The sequence below is a fragment of the Ambystoma mexicanum genome, chromosome 4q, assembly GCF_040938575.1.
Source record: "Ambystoma mexicanum isolate Mex_15411 chromosome 4q, UKY_AmexF1_1, whole genome shotgun sequence".
NCBI lineage: Eukaryota > Metazoa > Chordata > Amphibia > Caudata > Ambystomatidae > Ambystoma > Ambystoma mexicanum.
The window spans coordinates 687,621,254-687,646,619 of NC_090928.1; the positions used below are offsets into that span (position 1 = coordinate 687,621,254).

The window sequence follows — 25,366 nt, forward strand, 5'->3', positions numbered from 1 at the left end:
TCTTTACTCGCCGGAACTCCTGATTATATTTATCCCTGGTGTTCCCCTGCTAGTGAGGTAGGGTATGTGACGATGGTAAAGAGGTTGAGTATTACTAAGTTTGGCGACCTGTTCTCGAGCGGAAGGTTTATCTCACATGACCAATTTCAGGAGAAGGGGGCCCTCTCGGGGTTGAATATATTCTTGTACTATAGGATGTGGGTGACACTACAGCGGCTGTTTCCATCCTTTCCCGACTCGCCCCCAGTGGCTGCATTGCTTGATAAAATGATAAGGGGTGGTATGGAGCAGCAAGTCTTATCGGAAATATATGCAGTGGCCCTGAGAGATAGACTCAGCACTGCAGCGTCATCCTGGGAACTATGGGAGAGGACATTGAGTAGGGAGATTCCAGCCGACATATGGAACTATTGCTGTGAAATGGCAAGGAAGGGAGCTGTGAACACTAATTTCAAGCTGATTCATTTTAAATGTTTGCATCAGTGTTACTATACTCCGGCTCAGTTGAAAATGTACTTTCCCCATAGGTCGGGAGCCTGTATTAGATGTGGGCATGAGGAGGCGGGGTTTCTGCATGTGGCCTGGGAATGTGGGGAGTTGGAGCACTTCTGGGCACAGGTGTTTGTGGTTCTTGGTGACATTGTGGGGCAGCGGCTCGCGCCTGATCCCATGCTTGCTCTTCTGGGATATACCAAACGAATACCTAGGGGCATCAGGAAGTTGGTGGGCCTCCTTCTGATCTTGGCTAAGCGCTGTGTGGCCATGGGGTGGGGTAGGAAGCGAGGCCCGACATTTGCCCAATGGTCTGAAGATGTCCTGTACTGTCATGATATGGAAACGAGGTGGGGCACAATGAAAGGGAAGTGCTGGGGTGATAGGCAGATGTGGGATGCTTATACTCTATATCTTCTCAAGAAGTCGAATGGAGGGGACTCCGGGCCCCTACCGTTGCAGGGACTCTGCCCTGATTCCCACCGTAGGAAATAACTTGCTTATTACCTGGTGTCCGCTTATGAACCACTGCGGAACCGTGCTGGCGTACGGATTTGGGATTAAGCGTAAGTTGGGGTTCGTCTGGGTGACCCTGGAGGTGCCACTTGTGGAGTGCTGGGCTTGTTGATCACAATGTGCTGGACCCGGACTGCCGAATGATAGGATGTGTCTATTGTTAGGTGTCTCTTCTCTTCCTTGAATTTTTTTCTTCATATCTGGAAGGATGCGTTGTGGAATGCTGTCATGCCTTTGTGAAAGCACCGGGGGTGGTGTCGGGCGGGGGGGCGTTTGGTGTTTTTTGTACTGTTGAAGTAAATTGCCAATAAAGACAGTTTAAAAAAAAAATGATGCTGCGTCCCTATTGTTAATATTAAATCTGTAGTCTGAGGAACCTTCAAAATTGCCTTGCATTTCCAATTATTTGTTGATAATGGGAATCCCTCTTCTTTTATGCATGATCTGGTCGCCCCAGTATCCATGAGAAAGGAAAATCCTCTCTGTCGTATCTGAAATACCACCTCAGGCTCCTTTTCGGTGTCTTCAGTTACTGAAAGGACAGGACAAAATCGCACTTCCCGTGGGCACCCCTTTTGGGAAAATGTTTTTGCAGAAGATGTGAATGGATTGCTGCCCACCACTGTCACTTCTGTGTATTGGGGCACTGCATTTTTCCCAGTATCGTTACTTTTTATTGTACCTGTGTCTGTGCTGGTGCTTGAAGTATGCTCTGTGTACATTGCGTTTCTGTCATCTCCACACCTTGCACTTGTCCCTGGGCTGGTATAACCTGTGTCTGTGTGGGCAGCAATTGTAGTTGCTGCTGTGTTATCACTTACATCTCTTGAGGTGTCTGTGTCTGCATATATGCCTGCTGTTGCTGCACTCCTTGCTGCCCTGTTTGCGCAATTAGTGGGCATGTTGGGGTAAAATGGCCAAAGTTGCTGCACTCCAAACGTGGCCCCAGACCCCTGTACCCAAATCAACTTCCCCTGGGATAATATCCTTTTCCTGTCTGGTAATTGTTTGTAATTGTTTTTTGTAATTGTGTAATTGTTTACTACCGCATATGAAAACCCAGGCTGTTGTGTTTTTGTAAATGCAGGCTGGTGTTGCATCTGCACCATCCCCAGCTGCTTATTATATGGTGGTTTGGTCTATCCTCCTTGCTGTGTTATTAATGCTACTGGGAGCCCCACTTGTTGGGCGGGTGGGAGAACTGATCTCATGAGCACTGCTCCTTCCATGCTTATTTTAACCTGTTTTATCTGCACAAATTTATTTTCCGCTTTTACTGCATTATCTGCTATTTCTTTATCTTTCTCCTGCTTCCTTTTACAATAGTGCACAATAGTTGCCCGTATCTCAGGCTATCCTTTCACTTCTATCCCAACTATTTATTCTAGGGAAACCTGCACATCCACGGGGAGTCCTCTCACTAAGATGTGATAATACAAAGGTATTTTGTTTCCCAGGATTGTTTATTTTCCTGTGTCCACATCTCTTGTATGGACCGTATGTACTCTGCAGGGTCCTCATCTGGCTTCATTGTTCGTGCTAATATTGACCTCATATCTGATGTATCTGGATACAGCTCTCTCAAATCTTTCCACACGTGTGCTCGATAATTGTTAAAAGGTGCTCCGTCATGTATGTTAGAACTCAATTTTGCCCCTGCATATCCCGCTTGTTGCCAAATTTTGACACTTCGTTCCCCCACCAATACCTATGGCAAGCGGAATTACTGCTGTCTGCTTCTCAAAAACATAAATCCACTTACTCGTTCCCGCCATTAGTGAAAGTAAACTGTCGACCAAATTATCCATGTCCATTGTCTGCCAAGGTACGTAATGCAATTCTCCTTTTTCTTTCTGTAAAAGGGGATCTGCATTCGTGCTCTGGGTTTATTCCCTCCCTGTGGTCTCTTTCGCTACTGCCATTCTAGTCTTCCTAATCTGGAGGCCTATTTCCCCAGTCCGCCGATGACTCATCTCTTTCTCCAGCATGGGATCTGGCATGGATTCACATACTCATCAATATTCCCTGTGGTCAGGCTGGGAATCCTCTGTAAAAGAAAAAAAACGGTTTTACTTTGACTTTAAAAACTGTATTCCTCATCTTAGATATATCCTTATCTTCAGCTTCTGCTTAGGAATTTTCTTTTCTTCTCTCCACCAGAGGGCGCTCCTCTCGAGGCCGCGGCGTCGATGTCCCTCGGCGGCATCCGTCGAGCATCAACGTCATCCACTGTATACGAGCCTCGAGTGCGCCCGTTGGCTTCAGTTCCGTTTTTCCGTTAGCTTCGCTTCGGATCGTTTCAAACAGCGCTTCAATCTTTCGTGAAAAAGAAAGCTGTGTCGTCTTCTTCGAACCCTTCCACGCCGAAGACGGGATTTAAAACATGTCTGAAATGTGGAAAGAAAATGTCTTTGACCGATCCACATAAGAATTGTCTTTGGTACCTCGGGTTCCGACCACCAAATTAAAGACTGTGGTTCGTGCCAGTCGATGACCCATAAGGCCTTAAAAGAACATAGAGGTAAACTGGCGATGGGGGAGGGTTCATCGAAGTCTACTTCGAAGGGGAAAGACTCGGACGAGTCTTTGAAAAAATATCGTAAAAAACATAGGTCGAGGAGTAGATCGAGAAAGTCTTCTTCGTCATCCAAGAAGACAAAGAAAAGACGACATCGATCTCCCTCATCCTCCTCGATGTCTTCAGAGGAGGTGATAGCATGCCCATTAAAGCACGACTCCCGAAGGACGATGACCAAGAGTCTGTCTTTACGGTCCACGAGGACGTGGCAGTGGCACAGGGCCTAGCGATCCATTATTCCCATCGCAGCTATGGGACATATCCATGGACATCCTGTCGACTCTCCACACCCTGGTGAAGGAGATCCACGGGAGTTTGCCCCCAGCACCGACACCGCTGGTGCCACAGGCCCCTGATCAGCCTCTGTGTAAGAAGAGAAAGCGCCATCCAGTGCCTCCACGTCAGCCTTCTCCACCACATCAGGCCCCGGCTCCACCAGCAGACCCAGATACGCATACTGACACTGGTTGACATGGCCACAGGAACAGACGAAGATGAGGATTTTGTCCCGGCAGAGGATGAATCACTTTACCTGGATGCCCCTCAGTCTCTCCACCAGACGATGTGAGATCATTCCACTCGATGATCTCCATGGCCTCCGAGCTGTTCAAGCTGGTGCCTGAGGAAATCGGGAAAGAGGGTTTCTTGTATCAGCAATGAGAGTTCAAGAGAAAGATGATCCTGGCAATGCCCTTTATGGACGACCTTTAGGTGGATGGCCTAACCCTCATGAAGAACCCATGCACGGCTCCAACCAAGCAAGACAGGTTGAAGAAGAAGTCTTGAGGTCACAACCGTCGCCGGATTCTGTAGTGTCGGCTGCCTCAAGGAAACATTCGGCTAACCCGACTTCATCAACAGTTCTCCTGGACAGCGAGGGGAAGACGTTGGGTGCCATGGGGAAGAGATTCATTTGCACAGCGGCATCCACGATCAAGTTGACCAATGTTCTGGCTATCTTGGCCGACTGGGAGCTTTGGTATAAGCTGGGCCTGATCCTGGAATTCCTCCCCGACGACAAGAAGATGGAAACTCTTGCCCTCTTTCGGGAAAGGGAGGTGGCGTCGGACCATGCCATTACGGTGGCAGTGGACATCGCTGACACAGGTTTCCGGCAGATGGGAAACAGAGTCTGCCATCGTCGGCAGGGATGGTTGAAGGCCACGAACCTGCATCAGGACGTGCATGCAAAGATGCTGGACATGCCCTTTGACAGAGAAAATCTGTCCAGGAAGCTGGTTGACGAATCCCTTTAAGCCATAAAGACAGATACGGAGACAGCATGTTGCCCAGGCATTCATCAACAGCATCGCTCGTCTTCTTTTCGCTCCTCCAGGTGTAAATTGAGCACATCATCCAAGGGATTCTCTGAATCATACAGACAACTTCCCCGATCCTCTACGCAGGTGGCCTACAAAGGTTGCTCCTAGGCCTACGGTAGTGGAGGTCAGCATCACCCACAGGTGTTCCGGCACCCAAGCCAGCCTGAACCGGCCAAGGCGTCGGGCCCCCACTTGTGCACACTGGTGGGAGGCCGGCTGACTAAGTTCGTCAGCAAGTGGAAGAAGATCACCACCGACAGATTGGTGCTGGACACTCTCACCCAGGGGCACACCCAGGTGCCGACGTATTCCACTGGTTCCTCGGGAGAAGCTCCACGTCCCTCAGCTCGTGGAAGAGTGTGAGCCATGTTACGGAAGGGGGCGATGGAGCTCGTTACCCAATGGCTCCAGAGTCTATTCCAGATACTTTCTGGTAAGTAAGAAGACTGGGGGTTGGAGACCCATCCTAGACTCGTCTGAACAAGTACCTGAAGTCCCAAAAATTCAGGATGGTCATGTTGCAGCACGTGCTCGGCTAACTAGAGAAAGGGGATTTCTTGATGTCGTCGTACCTAGAGGCTGTGTACTTCCATGTCCCCACCCACATGAAACATCAGCGTTTTTACGGTTCGTGGTGGAAGGCCAGCACTACCAGTTCAAAACCCTACCATTCGGCTTTAAATCAGCCCCAAGAGTGTTTACAAAATGCCTGGCCCCAGTGGCAGCCCATCTGCATCTGCAGGGCATACTCGTATACCCATACCTGGACGATTGCCCGATGCGTGCCGGCTCTCGAGATCTGGCCGGCAAGCACATGGAGACCGGTCCACTTCTGACAGAGCTGGGATTCTCCATAAACTATCCGAAGTCCTGCTTGACGTCATCGCAGAATGCGCTGTCCCTCGGTGCCAGACTCGACACAGTGACTTGCCTGGCGTCGCCCTCGGAGGAGAGGCTAGCAGCCATTCAAGGGAAGGTGCAACAACTGTCGCCGGCGAAGACGGCCATGGTTCGGGCCATCAAGTCTTTGCTGGGCATGATGTCCTGACCGCGGTAGATACCTCGTCCGTCTCTGCAGGTTGCAGATGCTTCCCCTACAGGAATTCTTAAATGCATGTTGGATACAAGTGTCCGGGAGTTAAGGTCCCTCTCAACGAGGAGTTACGGTGGGTGATAGTATGGTGGGGCAGTGCGCTCCCACATCGCCCAGAGGATGGGATGTCAGACCCCGCCATACCAGGAGACGGTCACCACGGATGCCTCGCTGGATCGTTGGTGGGGGTACACACCGAACGTGTTCATGCCAGACGTCTGTGGCTTCCAGAGGAGAAGGATGTGCACATCAACATCCTGGAGCTACGGGCAGTGTGGTGCCGTCTTTGAAGGGCAATGTGGTGAGGATCTTCATGGACAACACCACCACCATGTTCTACATCAATAAGCCAGGGGCACTCCATCCTGTAAGTGATTTCAATCCGGCACACACCCAAGTCAAAGCCCAGCATGTAGTGCACAATTGGAACCCTTATTTATTTTTGTATATAAGTTCAATATTCTGAACGATATACCACTCATATCACGCCCTTCTCCTGGAACCCCCCCGGTCACACTGAACCAGGAATCGGGCTAGTTTGCAAAGGTAAATATTTATGTATTTAAAATGTAATCACAATATGTTTTAATAGATAAACAATAATCACCAATGGGGTGACAGAACATGGAAGAATATCTTTAATACACTAGGAATAAGTAAGGAGCAAAACGCATGCAGCACAGAAAATAATACTTTTGTGTTGGTTCAGATCAGATGGCACTATGGTTAGAGGTTCCCCCTGCAGCACCCCTCAACCCCCAATAGGCAATGTAAAGAGATGGGAGGAGAGGGCAGGTATTCAGGAATAGCACAAATCAAACAGAATAACAGTCCCACCTTCCCCCATAAAACACAAGAGAAAAACGGAATTGACTTTTCAGCTGTCAGGGTGGCTTTTAAAATTGTCTTTAGAATTTACTGGGCAAAAACACCAAATATGGTCAAAAATACTTAAATTGTTGTAAATTCCTATGGGCGCCGCTTTGAATAGATGCAAAAAATCACAAGCAAGGATTTGGTCAGCAGAAAACATTTGAAATCTTAAGGTCCAATTGGGAAGCAGTTTAAAGCTATTTTACACGTGTAAACCTTTCAGATTTTTAAAATTGCGTCAAACTTTTCATTGCGCGATATTCGCACTGTTTTGTGTTATATGGATAGCTACAATTGTCAGGTAAAAGTAGGAGTTGAAATTTTGTTTCTATCACAAAAACTGATGGAGGTATAGATGTTTTAGGAAGAGTCATTTTTTCGTGAGAATGGAAAACAGAAATGCACTTTTGAAAATGACAAATCGGTTGCTTACACTAGAGGATGACTATGAAAAAGCGAATACCACACAGGGATCTTAAAGTCACGTGATCAGTGCGACCCGCCTGCTAAGGAAACTCAACTTCTTCAGATGAGAAAAGGGTCAGCGCAAAGATAGTTCTAACAATACTGGTTCTGAAGGAAAGATAGGATGGGTTTGAGATAGGGATAGGACAATGCAAAGATACTCCTAACAATACTGGTTCTGAATGAAAGATAGGATGGGTTGGAAATAGGGATAAGGCAAAGTAAATATACTATGGGCCACAGTTCTTCCTATTAATACTCACAGGATATGTTTTTAAATGGGACCGTCTGCTCTGGTCATTGGATTGGGTCTGGTCTAGGAAGGACAGCACATCAGGTACAGTACTGGATCATCTAGGCTGGTCGCCAGATTTGCACAGGATCTGCTCTCCTAGTTTGTGGGTATTTCAATCAGCTGGATGGCGAGTTCCTCAGGCAAGCCTAGTGGTGGCAAGCCAGAGAATTTCTGGATACTGGTTCAATAGTTCTCTATTGCTGGCAAGAGATTTGGCATCTGGATCTGGAAACATATTAAAGCTGGATGTAGAATGCTGGATCAGAGGGCTTTGCCGGAATCAGGAAAGTGAGTGGATCTGTGAGTCTCTGTGCTGTCAGCTTGCCCCTGTGAGCTGGGATTGGACCAAACTTCATCTCCGCCTTGCAATTTGAGTGATTGGATCAAGGCCGGATGATGTCACATTTTATGATTTGCTTTACAGTCTGTAGAAACCTCCCTTTAGCCACTCGTCTCAAAATCGGATTCGATACTAAATGTACATTTCTACATTGGTCACCTTTATACAAATCGCACACAAAGATGCCATATTTTATGTGGCAGCTATTCCTCAAAACCCTGCAGCGGTGGGATCTTGTCTCAGCTTTCTACAGAATTTTGTCCTTTTCGCTATGAACACAATTTCCAAATGTTACGCAAATGTACACAAATGTGTGTGTTTAACATAGGGATATGCGTGTACATTTTCACAATTCTAACATTAATACATTTTGCATAAACCACATATACTGCCATTCCTGTCCAGAACATGTCACACGGTTCTACCGCCTCTTCACACGTGCAGCCCAAAATTAAATGAACAACTCCTTCCTTTTTTATATTTTTCCCCACTTTGAATAACAAGTTATGAGTCTTTTAAGAATTGTTCATTGTTCATTCTTAACAGCAGATGGTCGCTTGGCTCCACCCCTTTGTCTCTCCTGGGAGTCCAGTGCATCCCCCTCCTTGAGGGAAGTTCCTTCCAGGAGAGTTTACGACCGCCTTCACACCTCCAGTTTCTTGGGCTGAAAAGCTTGTCATTGTTCGTTCCATTTCCATAGACAAGATTCTGTTCTAACCCGCAATTATCACCTCCCCGTGAGTTTCTGCTGAGAGGAAGGACCTCCTTGGGGGAGAATCCTGCTTTTCCAGTTCTTGTGACTCAGCCAAGCTAATTAACTTCTTAAATCCAGCCAAAACCACATTTGTTGCATCAAACATAAAAAGATTTCTTTCTTAGCCTTAAAATCTGTGGGATCAAAAACCCAATTAAAATCTGTATTCCTTTTTGGCAACAATCCTTCTAATGTTTGCTAATCCAGCAGACTTTTTAGTTTTATGTAATTTTAAAGTTTCCTCAGTACTCCTCTGACAGCTGTCATTCAGGCAGCCCCGGGTACTGCACCCAGATTTTGGCATAGGCTGTCAGTTTACAGACTTTGTATGTTTAACAATGCTTCATTTGATACATGAATTTTAGCACCAGGCAAGATTTTGAATGTGGAGAAGTGTTGTGTATCGGCATTTAGGAGTTTTTAGCAACAAATCAAATGTCATGTGTAGGCACATTTTGGGGTTTCACTTGCAAAATGCTGCTTCTCTCTCTGCACTCTGTTTGCTGGTCATGGAGCCCACTGGCACATTTCTGCAGGGTGTGCTCTATTCCACCGCACATGCACCATGGGTGGCAGGTTGTGCATCCCTCTTTTTGTGTCCCCCACACGGTTTTTGTAGGTTTTTGGCGCGCACAAGGGTTTTGCTGCCATTGTTGCAGTTTCTTTCATCATAACTGGCAGGGTGATGCTACATAGCATGGTGGAGTGGGTCAATACATCCCAGAATACCCAGCACTCTCCAAGGAAGCTCAGGACTTTTGGCACTAGGCCAGTGGACAGAGCATGTTCCTTGTCCCTCTCCACCTGGCAGGCATCAAGAACACCATCGCAGACTCCCTCAGCAGGGAACTGTGCTCCTGCCACGAGAGGGAACTTCGTCAGGATCAGGTGGACTGCTTGTTCGTCAAATGGGGCAGACCCCAGATCAATCTTTTTGCCGCGTCAGCGAACTCCAAATGTCAGATGTTTGCCAGCAGATTCCACCAACCGAGGAGCTTGGGGGATGTGTTCTCCTTCCTGTGGGAAGGTCTGTTTCTGTACATTCTCCCCATTTCCTCTCCTGTTACGTGTCATCTACACACTCGGACTGTGTCGATGCAAGATGATACTCATCGCCCTTGCTTGGCTGAGGCAGATTTGGTAATTTGAACCTAAAGGCATGCCTCCTGCAGCCTTAGAGTTTGGAGGTTATGAGCTGCCAGTGGACTGCAGGGAGGTCCTCGCCAAAGCCAGGGCGTTGTTGACTCTAAAGTGCTACGGCCATAAGCGGAAGCGTTTTGCTACATGGTGCCGGTCGCAGATTAGCCCTCTGAGGGTCACGCCCCCACAGATTCTTCCATACTTGCTTTCCTTGGCAAAAGCTGGGCTGGCTCACATATCCATCAAGGTACACCTGGTGGCCATCTCACACTACACCAGATCCCCAGGAAGATCCTCACTGTGGTCCCACAGACTCGTCAAGAAGTTTCTCAAGGGGCTTTTTTGATCTTTCCTGCCAGTAAAGGCACCTGCCCGGCATGGAAACTCAACATGGGCCTGACAAGACTCTTGGGTGCACCTTTCGAACCTATGCATCAAGCCCCACTCAAGTTTCTCTCGTGAAGATGGCATTCCTTGTGGGCATCACTTTAGCCAGACGAGTGGGTGAGATCCAGGCCCTTTCCTGCAAGCAGCCGTATCTCACTTTCCACGAATCGAGGGTTGTACTGCGTAGGCACCCCACTTTCATGCCGAAGGTTCCGTCAGAATTCCACCTCAACTAGCCTTTGGTGTTGCCTGTTTTCTTCCCGAACCCTTTGTCGCGGGCAAAGAGGACCTTGCATTCGCTGGACGTCGCTCGTGCCTTGAAGTTCTACGTGACATGCACAAAGAGTTTTCGGAAGACTTCTAAATTGTTTGGACCTGTGAATCATAGGAAAGCCTTGTCCAAGGCTTCCATCTCAAGATGGCTCTCCGGCTGCATCATGTACTGTCATCGGTTGGCGAACCGGCCTCTGCCGGGCCGTCCGAGAGCTCACTCCACCAGAACGATCGCTGCGCCGACAGCGTTCCTTTCTGGTGTGCCCCTGCTCAACTTCCGCAGGGCTGCAACGTGGAGGTCCACGCATACCTTCACAAAGTCGACAGGGATTCCAGGGAGGAGTCCATAGTCGGACAGGCAATGCTATGCAACCTGTTCGCTTGAGGTGAGTAATTACTTCTGTTGAGCCTTGCCACCTCCCGTGGTTGTGTAATGTTGTACTGCTGTGTATTCGTTATTCATGAGCATGTGACTCCATGCCAGACCCCATTCTGGAGAAGGTGTAAGTTACTGTCAATGCTCACGTTACCAAGGTGTACGGACAACGAATTCTTGAGCAAACAGGTAAGAATTAGCTGTTGGAACCGTTGCAGCTGAACAGCCCACTGTGGGCCTCCTCTCAGAGGGCGATCTTTCCTGTGAAACGCTGCCCTGTCCGTCTAACTGAAAATGGACAGGACAGAGGTTCACATGAAAAAGCAAAAATACCACTATGTATTCACCAGGCTGCAATAAAACAGAGGACAGTTTTAGTACCTGAGTATGTTGTAGAAACAAATTAAACAGATTGACAGGGAGCTAACCTGCGTTGTACTGGGAAGGAGCTTCAATGGAACGAAACTGGCTGGTGGCAAAAAAACTCTTACTTGGATCAGGATTCTTGGAAGGGTTTCCCAAACAGCACACACAGAACAGGAATAGGAAAAAAGGGAAGGCCTAGGAGAAAGGAAAAGGGAATTAATAGGGTTAGTAAGGACCTGTCTCCCGGGCGGCACAAGGACACCAGTAGCCAGAGTGCATTCTGATGATTTAGTGTAGCGTCCAAAGTTCAGTGCACTCTGTCAAGTAGGGCAGGGATCAAAGAACCAAATCCATTAAGGGAAAATCCAGTAGGCAAATCTGTGGAATAGATGAAGTGGTTGTTAATCAGGCAGTCAATAAGGTACAAAATCGTAATGCAAGACAAGTCGGTAGTCCGAAGGCAAAAGGTCAGCAACGGAAGGTAAGGACAAAAATAGGTTTACCGAATAAGGAACATAGAAGGACTTACTATAATCAGAAGCACTGGCAGAATGGAGTTTTCACTTCTTTATACTTTCGTGTTGTCTCTGCCTCACGTATCGGCTGGGTATCGTGTAACCATGGCAACGGTGGAGACGCTCGGAATTCGACAAGCGTTGCGTGGTGTGAACTCGCAGCGTTTGTGTAAGCGCCCTGGCAACTGCCAGGAGCATCGGGTGTGCTTCGGGGGACGATATCGCTTATGTGAAAAGCAGAAACTGCGTTCATGTACCGTGACGGTTACTTACCTGTAACTATTGTTCTCCAGCACGGGTCTGGGATGGATTCACATGCAAACCCTCCCTCCGGCCCCTCTGCGGCTCTTCATGGTCATACTGACACTTTAAGTGCTTACCAAATCTGAAGATGGCTGCCAGAGGCGGGGCTTAGGGAAAAGACGGTCATTGGATGGGGGCAGTATGAAGCAGAGGACAGTGATTGGTTTAGAAGAGGAATACAGTTTTTAAAGTGAAACTGTTTTTTCTTTTACCGAGGATTCCCAGCCTGACAGGGCATATTCATGAGCATGTGAATCCGTGGCAGACCCATGCTGGAGAGCAATAGTTACAGGTAGTAACTTAAAACTTCCTCTTATTCCCCTTCATTTCTTATCCTTCCCTTGCTCACATATGTTAGATCGCATGTGTCGTATTCGTCACCCCTATGGTGGCCATCGCTGCTCTCCTCCCAATCTTATACAGTATGGTCACCCTCTGTCATATGTAGTTCGCTGTTGTCCAAGTCCTGTCCCCAGTTATCGTAATTTTTAAATTGTATGCATCCTGCTGTCCATCGTTGCGTGTCTGCTGTCTTTCCTTGTTCCTTCCCCTTTTTCTGCTTCTCCCTTTCCATTGCTTTTTCTGCTTCCATGAACACAGAGTGAAGTTGCTGCTGTGTGCTCTTCTTAATGTCCCCCAAAATATTTATTTTTCCCCTGCTCATTCTTATTCCCAGAGTTAGTTTTGCACTCCTCTTTCTTTTTCTTTATTATCTCCTTGTCTTGAGATGCTCGCCTAGGATTTGTATATCCGGCAGCTGGTTTCAAAATTGCCTAGGGAGGGGGTGTCACACTCCCCTTCTCCTCGTCCCCTGGCCCCTTCTCCGTCTCTTTTTTAGTTTCTTTGTACAGCTTCCAGAGCACTAAAATGTCCTGCCTCTTTTTGAGCTTAGCTCCTTTATAGGTAACTGACCGGTATGAATACTGTGAGGCTGGAAATGCATTATGGAGGGACAGGGCTTCCTGTCCTTGTCCTACCACTTCTCTGTGTGTGTTTTCTCTGCATTTTCTGCCACTGAGGTCCCCGCCTGGACCTCTGGCAGTGCAGCTCTTCATTCTTATCTTTTGGTGAACATCACCTATGAGATACCCTTATGGCACCCAGAGCATGGGCTGGTGGCAGCTACATGCTGGCTTGATGGTGGCTCTGAGCATTCTCCATTTTGGGACACCCAGGCCCTGCCATAGGAATCAGTGGATTCCTGACAGAAGGCAAGATGGCCCCTGTGGCCTCTTGGTTTCTATTGCCTTTTGCCTTGTTTCCCCAAGTCCTAGGAAGCCCCGGCTCTGCCCCTTCCTCCTGAATGGCTGGTGGGTGGATATATGTCTCTGTTGTTCCCTTTCCCACTCACTATCTGTTGGGTAGAAATACCATATATATTCCTGGGGCTGCCTCCTGTCAGACTGACTGGAGCCTTCCCAGGTGTTGTGTGTTGTGGGTACACCCTAGGAGTGGGACCTCTGTGAATGGAGTCTGAAGTTAACTCACATTCTCTGTTATGGGTGTCTGGTTTTTGTATGTGTGACACAAGGAATGATACAGCCCTGCCTGAAACTGATATGAATGCAGTGTAGTGTGCTGAAAGGCTGGGTACTTGCCCCAATCCACATCTTTTGTTATCGGTTTCTGGGTGGAGTGAATGGCCTAAAGGCCTTTGAGCCTGATTGGCTGCCTGCCTGCATGAACGCCATACTGTGTGATTGGCTGACTGAGCCTTGCTCAGACAGAGTGAATGAGAGACAGATGTGTTTATCTGGGGACCTCTCACCAATTTGTTCAGTAGTTGAAGTCGTAGCTTTGCAAGAAGAAGCTGCTCCTTGAAGCCCAGCTAGAAAAGAAGTCTGCTGCATTTCTTCACCAATCCGAAATCTGTCGTGCCTCCCAAGTACTGATCCAGAGAGGACCTGCAAAGGAGACATCTCCCCGAGCTACGTGGGACCATCGTCCAAAACTGCTACTCTTCATCAAAGTATCCCGGAAGCTAGTCCTGTGTGCCTGCCGTCTGGAGAAGGGGATCTTCGAAGTCCAGGAGAGGTGTGCTGGAAATCTCGAGCCAGAGATGTCCATTGGTGTCGCCCAGGGACTGTAAGTGCGTTTTGTGACTGCTGAAAACCGTTGCTGTCTACGGCCCAGAAGAGGGGGCACCCTGGCAAAGTGCTAGTGGACACACAGAGCTGTAGAATTTCCAAACTGCCTAAGAACATTTAAAAGGACATCCTTGCAGTCACCACTGACCACTGTTTCCTGTCGGCGAGAGCGCAGTCGTGGAGTGCTGTGGAAGGTCCGTCTGTGGGTTTCCTGCCCCAGAAATTAGCAAAGTCATACCGAGGGTCCAGACTTGATGGGGGGCCGAGGTCACCAGAAGCCATCCAGAGGTCTGTGTTGCGGCTGCAGCACGAAAGAACCGAAAGTCGAACAACTTCAATATTCCGAAATCCGACACCAAGAGTGACCTGTGCACCCGTCACCGCCAGAAGTCATTGAAAGGTCCCAGGGGTCTTATCGTCATCCACCAAGCCTTTAAGGAGACCACAACAAGTTTCTGCTTCACAGGACTTCAGTAAGAGAAATTGTTGACCAAAGGAGAGCACCGCTAAGAGCCAAACTGCTGCCATTCTGAAAGACGTTAGTTCCTTTTTATTCTTGGACTCAGCATCCCAGTGTCTCCTTCTTCCAAAGGGGGTCCATCCTCAGAGGGAATCGTCGAGTAAAACCAAGAAACTCTGGCAGTTGGCCTGCCAAGGCACCAAAGGTACTGTGACGAGGAAGAGCATCTTCTAGCCTCAGGAGTCGTCCAGGGGCCCCGATTCGTCTTGGATCCTGTTCTACTGTGGCCTCTCGGGTACTTTGGGCTGGTAGAACCTTTTAAAAGAAGGCACAAACTTTATTGAACCACATTGGACTGGGCTGTAAAAGACACCATAAGTTACTCCCTAACGTTTCTGTTACAGGTTGCCCATGTGGTAGGGGTCCTCACTCAGAATTATTTGTCTAGTCTAAAGATAACATTCTGCCACTGTTGATAACAAACCTGCCTTTCTTTCGTATTCTATGCTGGTTGCACCTTATTTAAGAATTCACCTGCCATTTAAAATTGTCTGCAGTTAGTGCAGTTGTTACTGAATTTAAATAGTGTGGTTCTACATAGAGTGTATATATTTACCATTCTCTGAATAAGTAGTCCATGTACAAAGTGTTATTATTTATGTGTATACTGTTGGTATCAGTAGTAACCTTATTTAATATAAAGAAGCTGTGTGATCACCTAACATAGTGTGTGGACATTCCTTTGTGTGGGATTTGGGGGAAACACAGTACTTAAGAACCTGCCTGCATCACCTCCTGAAAGCTTAAGCCTAGCTGCTCGCCACGTTTTACCAAATTGAGAGCCTGCCTGGGATTGTTCTGTGCCTTTACCCTACCGTATAGAGGGCAGAAGTACAGATAGCCCCACCAATCTTTACAAATACATACTGTCTAATACTCTTAATCGAATGTTCCCTTCCTGGACTATTCCTGATAACTTCTCCACGTTATCGTGTACCCACTCGCAATGGTACTTCATTATTTTATCATGCTTTTGTGGCAACTTTTTATACATATGATTAAGAGGTGCATCCATATAATCAGACGGCATTTAAAAAAAGAAATGAAAACACTTTCCCTTCACGCTTTTACTCTTAACCCCTCCTAATTATTCTTCCTGTTACACTTACCCCTGTTCCTGCTCATACACAACCACTCACTCTCATACTTACCCTTTTAACTCGTTCACCCTAACTCGTTCGCACTGGCCTTCTCCAGAGGCCCTGCCCTTTCACACTGCTGAAACCCAATGGCCTTCTTCAAAGGCCAACACTGTTAGTTTTGGTTAATGCTCGAATGGCCCTTTCCACAGGCCCTCCACCTACGTTCTATGTTAATGTGTTTAATGTTCAACTGCTCCATAACTCCAGGCAACAAGTCATGCAACTTTAATCTGGGCCCAGTCGCAGCTGAAACGTGAAAATTCAAACAGAATGCAGAACAGAAATGCATGAAATGCGCTGTCAAAAATACGCCCCAAACACAAAAGCTTTTATAACATTAGGATCTAATTAGCATCAATCACTTTGCAACATTAAAGTGTCCCCCACATGAAGCTGATTGGTGAAATCATATCATACCCCTATAGAAGGGCATAAATTATGTTCGAAACCTTACCACAAAGTCTTCTGCCATGACACTGTCAGAGCTTTGAACCAAGAACAAGTTCCTGTGTTGATGTTGCACATTAGGTACTCTTCGACCTTCTTCCCAGGCAAAGATGTACTCCGAGGCAATTTGGAACCGCCATGGGCTTTCTGAAACAGTAAATCAGGCTCCGTAAATTAACATGCCGAATTATAAAAATGATTGTGCTTTCATTGCCTTTCCGCGTCACCCATGAGCTCTGTTTTATGATCTCCAAATGTAACAAAGATTGTTCGCTTCCTATCGTGCAATCCTGTGATCGTGGGATTTGCGATGTGCTACCAGCTTCTGCGGCTTCTAAACAAATTAAGAAATGAGCACTTGTTTCTGAAAAGCATGCTTTGAGGCCTATTAACCGCGCTTCAGCCTAGTGCTAAACCTTGTATACTTACCTGTGACCCATCTTTATTAACTATGTTTCTTTTAAGTGAAATACTATGATTTAGGGCATTCTCCAGCATAGTTCCAATTACTGTGTGGCTATCAAGGAAGGAAGCCCCCTCCACGTTCAGAGTGCTACTCTTGCACCTTTTTACCGTGCTGAACTTGCATTTTTACCACAGCAAAATGCTGAAGAAGGTAGCGGACAAATCTAATTGTATTACTAGGCGTAGTAGTTGAAGACAATAGCAACATATGTCTTCTTCTTAGAGGCGTGCCTTGATTTCCCTCATGTGCTTTGAGGAACTAGATAGGTGGGCAACCAGGCACATTTATGGCAAGCATGTAGGATAAAAGCCATCAACCATTATGAAAGGACCTTGGATTGTTTGTAGATATTATGTGAATGTGAGTGAATTATACTACTGATTACATATTTACATTGTGGATGGTGCTGATTGCTAGTGTTGAAAACCTTGAATAGGATGCTGTTCGTTTATCTTTTTGTATTGTTATGTCGTATTTATGTAAGGACTTTTACATGTGCTTGCTGATCTTTCCATTTTTATGGCAACATCATTCTACATCATCAGCAAATCACTTAGCAGTATCCCTGTTCTGACCAATGTATTAATGTGTCTTCCTTCTTCTAATATTGCATTAACTACGTGAATAGTTAATGTTGCTGCATCTTTAAAACCCATCAAAATGTTTCACAAAAAGAAATACACCCTGATTTCTAAAGTTTATAGAGTTGTCTACGTGGCAGGTTATCAAATGCTTAATTGAGTTGTCTACGCGGCAGGTTATCAAATGCTTAATTTACCAAAGTCCATCATCGTGCCCAGTGGAATACTGGGGACCAGTGCAGGGTGAATGATAAGGCTTTATTGGTCTTGAAAGGGGAGATTGATCTTCAAGTTATTATTATGAATGACCTCAGAGGACTAAGATATTAAAAGTGCTAGACTCAAATGGATTCCTATGTAAATAGAATGAATATACTCACCCTTAGCTCTTACAGAGTTAAACAGTGCCAGTGTGAGAGCATGAGCCATGTTTGGAAGCAAAAGAATTGATTTACTGAGAAGAAAAGGAGATTTAAAAAAAAAAAAACTCTACACATTACTACTAATGTCCTATCCAGTATGTTCTGTCCAGCCTTGTAGCCACACTACCAGTATCTTAAGGACAGAGTGGGGACTATGGAGAGACTGGCAATAAAAATACAAAATGGTTTAAACGGCTAGCCCACTGAGGAGAGACACAGTAATTAACCAATGTGTTACTTGACACGAATGAAGAGGTTGGTGATTTAGGAAATGCATTCTCATTTTTAAAGTGCTTAAACGCATGATACAAGCGCAGTCCGTTTCCATTCGAAGACTGCTCCCAAGCCCAAGCGGCCATGATCCGAGACTGAAGTAGATGAGGTTCATGAGTAATGCAAAATATTGTGTTCACTGAAAAGTAGCGAATTAATGAATGAAGGATTTCTCCACAAGGGCAGACGTCCCGATTGGTTGATAAATCTCAAGAGACTTTGGATAAATATAGGAAATCAATGACACTGCTTATGCCTAGATATATCTGCAAATCATGTATGGGTTGTGCTAAGAGTAGATCAGCAAATCGTCAATGTGACTAGGCTTTGTGGTTATTCGCTGTCATAGTAATGTTTCATTCTATATAGTCCTTTCTCTCAGCTCATTTTGATCATACATTTAATCTTATTCTTTTGTTGTGAATTAGTAAACATAAATGTTTTCACAGGATGAAATTGAAAGAAAAGGTAGCATTCTGGTGGATTATAAAGAACTCCTGCAAGATGAGGATTTAGTGGAACAAATTCCCATTTCCAGTGAGCTAAGAGATATGCCTGAAAAGATACTGGACTGCATGGGTCTTGCAATACATCAGGTATGTACTCTTCGAGTCACTGATGAACAAACTGGACACTCATCATTTTTAATTTCTATGCAAAATGGTACTGTGGCTGTAGGTATTACATGAATTGGTTTCTGTTTGTGTGACTTTTGATTTGACTCTGAAAAAACTCAGTTTCATGTCCTGCTTGTTTAAGTATTTTAAAAAGGGCACCGGTATTTGGTTAACAGCATAGCAAATGTTTTTTTATAAAGAAAAACTTTCTGTGAGAAGATCTTGGGTCTCCGAATATCAGCACCCACATTAACTAGACATAGTAAGTGAAAACGTTCTTTGATTGAAGACCATGTCGCACTGCACCCCCCTTACTTCTGTGGGTTGAAATTTTTGAGGCAACAGGCTAGCCCTCCCAGGGTCATTAATGATGAAGTCAAGTTATTACACCATGGTCTCGGAGCTCATGGAATGCCCATGTTTTTCTTATCACCATTAGATAATGTCTGTCCATGCAACAAAACAAAAAAACTCTTGTGGGACAAATTTGTGAGCAAATGCATGGCAAGACGAGAGTCTCTTAGGGTATGGGCATGCAAACGGTTTAGGTCCTATGTGACATCGTCATGACCCTATTAGGGGAACAAGGTCCCCTCATGACATGGGATACGAGGCCTATATGGGTGTATACCAGAGCCAGCCCTACCTCATAGACTGGGTGTGGGAGTTAGGGGTGTGGAGGCAGCTCTTGCTCCCCTCAATATGCAATGACTGCTGGTACCACAGTCCCTTCCACAATGCCTGATAGCCTCTCTTCTGGTCAGAGTTTTCTGTCTTTTTTTGGAACTGCAACTCCCAGAATACATCTGGGTGCAACCAAGAAAACCCGGAATGGAACCAGAGGAATGGAATGGACTAAAAATATCCCTGCCAAAAAGGGATGAGACACCAAACACCTGATCCACCAACCCCACACAGACCCTAGGGGAATGGTGGAGGAACATAAAAGGCTCTTGAAGAATAAGAATCCATTGTCATACGGAAAGCTGATGAAGGTGGAGTGATAGTAATTTTGAAAAGGTATGATTATGTTGAAGAATGTTTAGGACAGTTGGCTGATAATGAGGCGTGCTGTCATCTGGATAGAGATCCTACCTCTAAACCTCTAGCATGCTTTCAGTATCCAGTGATATGTGCAAAAGATAATATCTGGATGTCTCAACAATAGGCTGATAATCTAGACCAACCCAAGAATTGCAGTATTCTATACACTTCCGAAAATTCATAATGTCATGATAAACCGCCAGGACGGCCCATAGTTTCTCGAATGGTGTCCGCTCTGAACTCTTTATCTAAATATGCAGATGTATTTCTCAAGAGATACATAACCTTGAAGTGATATATTAAGTATTCTGCACATACCATAACTCTTTTATAGAATGAATCCTTTGATCAGGACAGTAAACTGTTAATAGGATTGGATATTGTACCACATTATACTAAAATTCCACAGTCTGCAACTTTGGAAGTAGTAAAGGCAGAAATAGATATGGATAAGAGCATGGAATTTGTACTGTGGGAGGTTGTTTATTGATGCACCGAGATGGCTCTAACTGAAACTTATTTTAAATTTCAAGGGGTGTTATTCAAACCGATAGAAAGTATAGTGATGGGCTCCACTGTGGCACCCATTGTAGCTCACTTGTATGTGAACAGTTTTGAGGAAAAAATCATCTATAATACCAGTCATCCTTATAAGAACAATATTAAATTCTGGAAAAGACTTATACATGTTATCACTGTGATATGTGAAGGGACAGCAATACACGCTAACAGACTTTTGCTTGTATATGAAATGTTGAGATGTTCATAAAAAGGATTTGCATCTGACCTGTGTCAGTGAATGGGTATGGATAATAATTGTTCTTTAAATATTGGAAAAGAATTTCTAAGCAGAAGTGAACAGAACTTCACATTAAGCTCTGCAGTGTTTTGTTATGTATTTTGCATATGGTTAAGCCAATATCACTGCTGATAGTAAGCAGTAGACCACATTGTTTGTTATTTATAGCCAGTTCTACCTCAGAGGTGGGATGAGGGGATGAGATAGTTACGGGGTGGGGGGTGGAGTTTTTGCTCACCTCCATGTGCATTGACTGCTGATACCACAGTCCCTTCAACAATGCTTGACAGCCTCTCTTTTGTCCAAAGTGTTCTTGTCTTTTTCAGAACCACAACTCCCAGAATGCATCTGGAACAGAGACCAGGCATGTAATGAACTGGGAATTTCCCTGCCAACAAGGGATGAGCCACCAAACACCCGGCCTACCAACCCCAGGGGAATGATGGGACAGCAGAAAATTAACTGAGAGTGAGAAGTGACTACAAGGGAGCAGGGGAGACCCAGAAATCCTCTGTAAACTCATGTGATAGCAAAACTCACCAGCACCTGACGCAGAAAAGTAAAACGAGCAGCCTGAACACATTGCTGCTCTCCCACAAATGGAGACTGAAAAGGGGGCAGGACTAAAAGCCTTTTTAAAGCTTTCCAGAAGAAGCTTCATCACTCAGAGGGCTAGCTTATCCAGAGAATGGCCATGGGGACCATGCAATCAGGGACACCAATGGGAACCGGGAGGAGTGTTAAAAGGAGGTAGACTGGGTGTTAGGGAGAATTCTCTCTTTAGGCTGAATTTCCTAATCTAGTGAGTCCCCCAGCAGCTTTGGTGGATTTCTGGAGTTTGTTTTTTTCTCCTGCTAAGAGTGAGACTCTTTTTCTCCCACTCTTTCCTTTGACTGTTAATGTGTTTTATGGGCTATGGGGTCCTTTACTCCATAGGGTCTCATGTGTTTTTAATATGTGTGTTACACAGCACCCTCCGTGCAGTAACACAGGGGTGTCATAGTGACACCCCACCATAGACTCCATACCCTGGGGCTGACTACTGTCTCCCAGGGCATGTAAAGTCAGCATTGGCTTTACTAGTCCCAAATTACTAACAGAAACCAGTACAAACCATCATATTGTGGACGTACTGGTTGGGGCAATTCAATTGCCCCGGGGTCTGTTAGTCGAGGGGGCACGCTCCGTCCCCCCCGATCGAGTTTTGGCTGGTGGCTATTACTTTTTATATTCGACCGCAAATATATCCCTATGGGATTTTCCCATTGTTCGAGGCTACCAACTTTAATTATTTAATTCTCATAGCCTCGAACATACCGCCGGTTTATTTATTTAATATTAATTCGCTGGTTGGTATTTTTTGCCAGGACTCGATTCTAAAATCGCGTTTGTGTTCTCTTCTGTGACTCCAACCCAAGTCGAGCCCTTTGTTCCACTTTTTGGCGGGCTTCTCCACAGAAGCCTCCAAAAGTGTTGCCACTCTGTCTGGGTACCACAGGGGTGTGGGAGGGGGTTTAGGCACCCTGGACTGAGTTACCTTGGTAACTCAAGTCGCACTCTTGTGTGATTGGCCCAAGTGGTGAGCCGGCCGGTTCACCACTTAGCATGTTTGATTGACAGTTAGGCTGAGTGAATGGGGGTGTGCTGCATAAAAGCAGGGCTTTGGGGACTGGAACTTCAGAATTCGCCACAGTATCTGAGAATCCGACGAGGGAGAAGCTGAGCCGACCTACCACGACGACACCACCGGTGGAGCCCTGCGGAACTGACTCACCACTTCCCAATGACAGAGAAGATCTCCCGGCTGGAGAGGCTTCTTCCCCTGACTGGTGGGCACAACCAGTTTACCTTCTTCTCTTCACACCCCAGACCGGCTTGTGGTCGATTTGCCCGTGCCAAGCACTCCGGCAACCGGATAGCCACTTACCACTGGACCGCGAACTAAAGGACCGCTCCTTTTACCTGAGAACTCCGCGGCTGGTTTCTTCCCTGGCAGTGCAACAGACTCCTGTCTTCCTCCCCGACGAGATCCTCTCTTCCCCCGGACGAAGCACCGACTTGCATCCGCTGCCAGGAACAACTGCCCCCACTGGAGCATTCTGACCACTATAAGGTACCGTGTCCGCCAGGCCTTCCTTTCTAAAGATTGCTACAAGGTAATAATAGCCCCTTAACCTTCTGGACTGGGCTGGCCGCCTTGACCTTCTAACTGGTCCCTTTCTTTGGTCCAACTCTTTTTGAACCTTTTCAAGACTTTTGTGCACTTCAACCGCGTGACCTTGGACACATTTCGTTTGATCCCCTTAAAGTGGATCCGGCCTACTGAACTCTAACTTCACGGTTTTACTTTGCCTTCCTCTCTTGTTGTGTTCTTGTAAAAGTGTTGGGACCTGTTTCAATTTATTCTCTGCTTTTCTCTCCCTTTTAAAATGAATTATTAGAGTGCCATCTGCGTTAAGCGGTCACCGCTGTCTGAAAATAAGTGGGGCTTTACTTAAGACTGGTCTAATATTCTTCTAAGGGAGTGTATATCTTTTAGTGACCGTGTTTTTGAATTGCTTACTATTAGTGCCTGTGTGTTTTTCTAGATGTGGTTTTAAATAAATAATGATATATCTTTTACACCAAGCCCTGGTCAGTGTTTACTTGTTCTACTGTGTTCTTTTGACTTATTGTGAATACTCTGTATACTGCCTAACTCTTCTTGAGGGAAGTCTGACTGCTCAGCCACAGCTACCAAGTGAATCTGTGTGGTGCGGACTGCTACCAAGTGGGTTTACTGCCAAACACCTGTAGTCTTAAATCTTTTGCAGTGGTCCCAGAGGGAACTGCACAGGTTTCTGCCTAACACTGGGCTATACAAACATAGTCAGCACAGATGAGATATAAAGGTGTTCGACTGAGGTTGGGTGGAGGTGTGGTGTGCCAAGAGATCATACAGTGGGCAGACGGTGGAGTTGGGGCTGAGTAGACTGTGGCAATGTACTGATAGAGTAAATGATGTAAGGTATTATGTGAGAGAGAGACAGTGGTACCAGTTAACTATAGTATGGTGAGGGGGATTGCGCGGGTTGTCCTCTAATCCCCTTATCCCAAAGTAGGCCCACCACTTAAGAAGTGAGTGTATGTTTGTCCGTAAAGCAAGTTTATTGTATAAATGGCTGGGAGGGGCCAGATGACGCTGTAGAGTCAAACTAACCCGAGTCCACTGGTACCACACAAGTTGACACTTATACATTTTGTAACAGTAAAACACATTTTTTGTCACATATTTTATAAAAAATCATCCCCCCACACATGATTGGTCAAATCTATATAAAATAAATCCAATCTTCTCTAATTCCAAATATCCTTGGTGGCCACATTTATATAACTTCCATTATCAGCTCATAGTCGTAGCACACCCCTTTCTGGGATCCTTCCATGGTAGGTCATGACATTGTCACATAGTGACACATTCAAACACAAACATAATTAATTACAAGTTCCAGTTTACCTGGGGCCTCTAACCCCGAACGTGAAGCACATGGTTTGCAAGGACACTTTAACGATATGCAGAGGGGGAAAAATAACAAGTTTCCTTTAACCTGGTAATAAATATTTTACCCACCCAGACTTGCTGGCGTCCTTGTTTCACTCTAATCTACACGACTACCAATTCAACACGCATGGCCTCTGGAGAAACTGACCGAAACCCATAAAGCATTTGTGATTTATGCCCTTAAGCAGCCCTTGCACTGAGCTTATTGCTGGGTCACAAGCAGATGGCGGGACTCCTCTCGACAATGAATAACATGCTCCCATGTACTTTAAAGGATTGCATTCCCTTTGCACAATAGTGCTAAGCCATTAAAACCCTGAGCCTGCCTGTGGCTGACCATCTGTGCCTGTGGCTGACCATCTGACATTGTCGCAGCTGCTCGCTGCCCTTCCTCAGCCTTCAACCTTGCTAATCCAGTTTTCCCAGTCACACAGAGTTCATCTTGTTGTGAGACAGGCATGGTATCAAGAGATGACACAGACCACAGTTGTAAGATTCAATATCAAAATATTTAATAAGGATCAGGATGGTGTAACGTCTAACTTGCCCTATAACTGTGGTCAGAATTTCCCTTCCTAACCAAACCTAAGGGAATTATTTGTCTGTAAGTCCAAATCAAAAGTCTGTCTGTGCCAAATCATATGCTTACCCCCACATCTAGAAATGAACATGGTGTGGAGTACTTCTTAGCCAACAGAATAGTGTTCAAAAGAAAAGTTTCAGCCGTTTTCAGCGTAAGTTCGTTAATAAGCTCAATACAGTTGAAATAGCTGCTTGTCTTACCAATGTTCTGCCTAGTCTTGAGGTTCCCTTCCCCAAATTCAATCTAGCACAGTTCACACAAAAGGGGTTCTCTGTGTTCCCTTTCCCAAGACAGTGTTTCTCAGTTATTCAAGTTCTCCGGATTCCCTTCCCCAAGATTGCACTGTTGTACTCATGACTAGTGGCGCAATGTTATTTGTAAGAAAATAATGGGTCTACTTGACCTGCCTTCTAGCTAGCTTTAGCATTCTATTCCCATTTCTTTGTGGTTCCTTCACAAAGTCTCTCGCTTGTCACCATTTATGGCTCCCTGGTCTAGGTGCAGTTGTCAGACCAAACGGTCCACCCATCACAGGTAACGCGACCAGGAGCCATGTGCTTCTCCTTGACTCGATTTGCAGTGTCTGTGAACTTCACAGTGGGGAACTCCCAGGTCTAGGGGCAGTTGTCAGACCACACAGTCCACCGATCACAGGTCACGCAACCATAAATTCCCCCCCTTAGCCTTGTTTAACTCCTTCACAGACTCTTCTGCTTCAGGCTTCTGACTTTCCACACTTGCATTCTCTTTACTTGC

At 45.9% G+C, this 25,366-nt stretch overlaps 1 protein-coding gene across 1 annotated transcript in view; it reads left to right on the plus strand.

Annotated features, from left to right (window-relative positions):
- MCM8 (minichromosome maintenance 8 homologous recombination repair factor) overlaps positions 1-25,366 on the plus strand; it is a 1,532,371-nt gene that overhangs the window by 302,503 nt on the left and 1,204,502 nt on the right. Inside the window, exon 5 of the mRNA XM_069608271.1 lies at positions 18,476-18,622. Within this exon, the coding sequence (XP_069464372.1) occupies positions 18,476-18,622 (147 nt within the window). The remainder of the gene's footprint in view (positions 1-18,475; positions 18,623-25,366) is intronic.